Source organism: Rhinopithecus roxellana, chromosome 10 (assembly GCF_007565055.1).
Source record: "Rhinopithecus roxellana isolate Shanxi Qingling chromosome 10, ASM756505v1, whole genome shotgun sequence".
NCBI lineage: Eukaryota > Metazoa > Chordata > Mammalia > Primates > Cercopithecidae > Rhinopithecus > Rhinopithecus roxellana.
This window is the reverse complement of record NC_044558.1, coordinates 40,970,374-40,976,373: the sequence shown is the minus strand read 5'-3', so window position 1 is coordinate 40,976,373 and position 6,000 is coordinate 40,970,374. Positions and strand designations below refer to the sequence as shown.

The 6,000-nt window shown below is 35.4% G+C and overlaps 1 protein-coding gene across 1 annotated transcript in view; it reads left to right on the top strand.

The window, feature by feature from the left end:
• The first annotated feature begins 1,165 nt into the window (after nucleotides 1–1,165).
• Nucleotides 1,166–6,000, top strand: part of MYRFL (myelin regulatory factor like) — a 112,845-nt gene continuing 108,010 nt past the window's right edge. The window contains exon 1 of the mRNA XM_010358764.2: nucleotides 1,166–1,211. Within this exon, the coding sequence (XP_010357066.1) occupies nucleotides 1,166–1,211 (46 nt within the window). The remainder of the gene's footprint in view (nucleotides 1,212–6,000) is intronic.

Sequence of the window (6,000 nt, the reverse complement as noted above, 5' to 3'; positions counted from 1 at the left end):
AGATATAATTATATAGAATATATAAATATATTTTATTAAAATAAAAATATATAATTATATATAATTATGTTATATATATTTATATATAATTATATGTTATATATATATAATTATATATATTTATTTATATATATATCACACATCCATATCCACACACATATCCATATCCACTGCTACCACTCTGTCTCATATATATATATATATATATGAGAGAGACAGAGTCAATAATTGGTAAGTGTAGGTGAAGAGTATATATTTTACAGTACTATTCTATTTTTTTCCAAATAGAAAGTTGGGAAAAAGAGAAAAGGAAGAGGCTGAAAGGATAATTTAATTTCCTAATTGTATTTTCTTAGGCTATTATTAAATGAATTATAGCTAAGCAGTGAAAACAAAACATTTATTTGGGTATGGTTTTATATTTACGAGTGAATCCAGCTACTAGTGACTCAGCTATAAGAATTATTAAATTGGTAATGCAGTTTTTGTTGCTTGTTAGACTTCTTATACTTTATGGTTTATACTTTGGAAGCAAATAAGCTCTAGAGGAAATGGAACAGGTATGTATTAAGGAATTTAAGTTTTTGCTGTAAGTTTAGAAATACTTAAGAAATTCTAACTTTTCATTAGCACAAGACTTTTAAAATTACCTGTGATTATAGGTATCAAAAGTAATTATATTGATTTATCCCTTTTTTCTAGATTAAAAAAATAAGTATCTTTTATTGGTGGTAGCTAAATGGATCTAGTTGATAAAGGTGGAGATATAAATGTATTGATGTAAAAGGACAAATAAGAGATAAGACTATGTATTTATTGCCCATTTATGTAATTACATGTGTCACTAAGGACAAAGGTCCTTAAAGACGAAAAGCAGAGTAGAAACAGTTCCCTATATTAAGACAGATGCATTTGCTACCTCTTCCCTCTTCGTGAATTTTTAAAAAACATGCATGGTTGCATATCCTTCCAGTTTTATAATCACATTTGAAAACTCAACCGTCTTTCCGGGCACAATTTGATGGCCGAAGATATGCTTCGCTCCAATAAAAAGAAAATGATTTTTCAAGAGCATTCGTAGGCTTCGAATCAAAGGGACAGTACTTACTTCCTGAGGTCTGATAACCATTGTTTTACGAGGAACTAGTACTAGGACCACAGCACCATGGATGTGGTAGGCGAAAATGAGGCCCTGCAGCAGTTCTTTGAAGGTAAGAGGCCAATTTCCAGCATGAATTTGCTGCTTCTGAGAAATGCTCACTATCCCTGTTTCACCTTTTCCGTATTCCCTTAAACTTTATTTTGAAAGAAATGCTATCATACTTAGGTAACTCTCCTAATTATCAAAAGTGGGGGTTTATGTGCTGCATTGGAAGCAAAAAATTAATGGTATGGATAGAGATTTTAAGCAAAACAGAATTTCCATCTTACAGTTTGGTTGTTAGAATCAAGGAGTCAGCATGTTTATGTTACTATTAATTGTCCCTGTCCTATGCTAGATTTTATTTTTTCCCATACCCTATGTTTAAAAAAAAACTACATAGCCATGCTCAGATTCTATGTGAAGGGAAACATGACTATCCTTTTTACACGGTAAGGTATTTTGCATGAGGGAGTATGAGAAGAAGTGAGGGAAGACCTGTTCATTTACAGAATCTAGGAATCAGTCAGCAGCACAAGTGCTTTTGGTATTTCTTGTACTTTGTAAAGTGCCTGACAAATAATATGTATTTAAAAGTTGAATGGAATGGACTGAATAGTAAACAGTGCTGAACACTAAAGAGTGACGAGGCATACCAAAGAAAGAGTGAGATTCTGTGTCACTATTGGGAGGAATCAACACCATGGGGTAGTTTCTGTGGCTTGGATTTTTCCAGAAATGGCAAGAAGGAATATAACACCAAGAGAATTATCACTCTATCTCAGTCCTACCATCCATTCCATTGAATGTTCTGTCTCTGACAGTGGCCAAATTGGTATTGTCTACCTGAGTCATGGCTGGCACATGGTAGGCACACTAATGTTGCCAGATTGTTATTGCCTGATTTTACATCATATGTACTTTTCACTTGAGCAGTAGGTAGTAAGCTTCAGTCTACCATTGCATCTATTTTAGAGAAACCAGCAATTTATTGTATACATGCAAAAATCTACTCCATTTCCTTCTAGAGCTAGGGAAGACCTGAATATCAAATCTGGTCTACTTTCTGTTTTTTGAAAGAGATTTTATTTCTATGGGATCCCTATACTGTCCTTGTTTATACTATTTTTGGAGGTTTCTATGGATATAGTTTCTACAAGTCCCCTCTGCAGCTTGTTGCAATTATCTGGTCATTATTATAAAAGTATTTTTCTTTGTCCAAACCAAACTCTGTGGCTCCACTTGAAGCCTTTTTGATGGGGAAAGTCCATTCTCTATCAAAAGAGAATAAAATGATCAGTGTTTTTCTTACATTATCTTTGAATAGTTGGAAAAGGTGGTAGACTTCACAAATTAAAATGAAGGCACTAGCTTAAGTGATTCCCATCCCCTTGAAAATCACACAGCTAAGTGTTAATTTTTTCTTATCTCTACTATTCAGCAAATATTGAGCACCTACTCTGAGTCAAGTTCAACAACCACTTCGTTTAAATGGTAGCTTGTAGGGCTTTGGATACTTTCTCTTACATTTTAATAATTTCCTTTCTCTTGACCCTTTTCAAATCTTTAAAATGAAGACAGCTGAACTGAAGCTGATATTCTTGATCTGCAGTCTGGTGCTCTACCTCTGAGCTATACCCTCTCCTTGAATCTGATATTCTCATGAGAAGAGCCAGTTGTTTCATGTCATGCTCCTAATGATACGTTACTGTTTCTAATCAAATAAAATTCAAGGTTTGAAAATCAAGAAAAAAATTTGACAATTTGTTACCCACCTGAAAGCTATTTTCTCCATTTCCTCAGGCTCTTCATTCTAAGAAACTAAGCCCTAAATAATGAACTTTTTCCTTATAGACATGTTTGTATTAAAAATTATCTCGAATTAAATGGCCTTGACTGTCAAAGCTCATGATGATCTTAGTTTTTATTTTTAACTTCCAAACGTGACTAAATCTTCATGGTGTCTCAGGAAAGTGACAAGGGTGGTGGTTCTGGGTAGCTGATAATTCCGGTTCTAATTCAAATCCCCGTCTGCCACTGATGCAATAGGTAGGCTTGTGAGCTAAAGCAGAAGAGGCGCCATCAGGCACTCTAGAAACTGCAACATCCTCTGGAAACTCAGACATTGCGTTTCATTGTAATTCTCTTTTACATGTAATTACATGTAATTCACTATGTTTGTGAGATGTTTGGCTTTTTCAGCAAAACGGTACCACTTCAAGAAAAAGGTTGTCAGAAGACAGGTGCATTGTTTTATTTATAATAACTAAAAATTGGTTACAACCTAAATTTCTAATAGTGGTGGATTTAGTAATTATGGTTGTTAGGTTTTTTTTTTTTTTTTTTTTTGAGATGGAGTCTCGCTCTGTCGCCCAGGCTGGAGTGCAGTGGCCGGATCTCAGCTCACTGCAAGCTCCGCCTCCCGGGTTTACGCCATTCTCCTGCCTCAGCCTCCCGAGTAGCTGGGACTACAGGCGCCCCCACCACGCCCGGCTAGTTTTTTGTAGTTTTTTTTAGTAGAGACGGGGTTTCACTGTGTTCGCCAGGATGGTCTCGATCTCCTGACCTCGTGATCCGCCCGTCTCGGCCTCCCAAAGTGCTGGGATTACAGGCTTGAGCCACCGCGCCCGGCCAGTAATTATGGTTCTAACATATAATGGAATATTTTGTAGCTATTAAAAATGATGACAAAGAAAAATGTTTATGATCTTAAGGAAAAAAGTGAATTACAATGTGGAATATATAAACTCAATTAGATATATATAGATAACTTTCTATAATAAGTTTATTAAAACTGGGTTGCAAACAGTTAATATATTTCCATTCATGCACACACAAATACATAGAAAAAACCGGATGAATATACTTTAAGCATTAACAGTAACTACCTCGGAGTGATAGGATTAGGAAGATTTTTATTTTCTTTATACTTTATTATCTAAGTGCTTTATAATTTGAATATATAATGTTATAATCAGGGAAGAGTTTATCTTAAAGGAGAATAGGTTTAATTCAGCAAAACGCTTCTGTTTAAGATCCATGTGTCAAGAAAAATGGTAAAAGATTTTGGCATGGATTAAAAGGATTACTGGGTGTCTTCCATAGAAAACTATGCCTAAATCACATCATTCTGGGCTATGGGATTCTATGGTGTTTGCGCCTTTCGGTGTAGTAGAGCTATTTTGAAACTCTGTAAATTGCAGGTAACGGATATCGATGCAAATGATTTTTATGTATAGATATGCAAATGAAATATGTTCTCAGGGGGATCAATAGTTTCAGTAAAAGCCATTTTTGCATTTATTTATAAATTCATTCTATACAGTGTATGTGTGTATCTGATGTTTGAATTCTCCTTTGAAACAGTTGTAACATCTTCCTGGTCCCTTCATTAATTAACTAGTTAAATACAATCTCTAACATGCATTCATATTATATTTCTATGAGAGTCGTGGTTATATCTTTAGAAATCTATATGCTTTAACGTTTGCAAAGTTTTAAGTTAACTTGAAACTTTAACGTTTGCAAAGTTTTAAGTTAACTTGAAGACATTGTCAATTTCACTTCAAGTTTGAACCAGATTAATAACATCTGTTGAGCATTTACCACGTGCCAAGCACTGTGCTATTTATTTTACATCATATCATTTTATTCTTACAACAATCTTCTGGATAAAAAGGAATTAAAAAATAAAGTACAGTAAATCCCATTCCTCACTTTACTTCATTTATCTTTGATAGCTCTAATCTCAGACTCTTAATTTGTACTATCTTGGTATCAGAGGACTCATTATTTGTTTCCAAGCTCTTAAAAATAGTTTATTAAAAATGAGTTGAAAACAGTATTGTTGATTATATTTAATCTCTAAAGAACAAATTTTTGAGAAGCTATTTATCCTCTTCATCCTGAAGTAGGTGCTCAAATGCTTTGTTGGCTTAGCACTGAAAGCAAAGAGGAGATTCTGGCCCAGATTGAGCAGAGTGGGAAAAAGTATGCTGTGGGAAAAACTACATACTAAGAGTAGATCACAAGTAAAAGCTCAAGAAGGAAACTGGCAGAAACTCCAGCTCACTTGTTGAGGTTTGTGGGAGTAGCTGCTAGAACCTGTGGAAGGACAGTAACCACCAGGCAGTTCTTGAGATCTATGAGGAAGAATAGTCTGTTCAGGAAGCTGCCATCAAAAAAGCTTTGAACATTTTCTGCCCATCTCTCTGCTTAAGATTTAAATTCTCCAAGTAGCTATTACCAAAAGAGGGCAGTGGGGATGCAGGGAAGGCAGAAACATCTGCTGTCCATAAGCTGTATAGGAATACCATGAAGTGCCCCATGTTCAGGAAAATGGGGGAAATGCTGAAGGCTTTGGAGCAGACAAGAAGTGACTGAAGTGCTCAACCCAGATGGGATTAATCTAGAAAGGCTTCAGGGAGGTTAAGCAGAATTGCTGTGTAGAGGAGAGCCGTTGCTTGGAAAATGCCTATATGATACTGGCATTTAGTAGGCACTGATACTTATGGAGTGAAGGAATGAAAGAACAGTGCAAAAGACTAGTCCATTCAACAAGCAGATATTGAATTCTGACTAGAGCTGGGGCACCTAGCAAGTTCAACTGTATGAAGAGGGAAAACTTGCCCAGTAGCAGAATGGTCCAGTGAATAGAACAAACAGAGGGAGTTGAGACAAAGTGTTGCCAGTTGATAGAATGCCTCAGATTCCATTATTAGCAGAGATAAAATGATCAATGTCTTAAGTGGTTTCTGTATATTATTTCTCTAAAATGTGAAAACAACTTTGATTGGCTGGTTTCTGAATTTCTGACAGAAGAATCAGAAGCTCTGAAAGCCGAATGCAGTGTAGAGGAC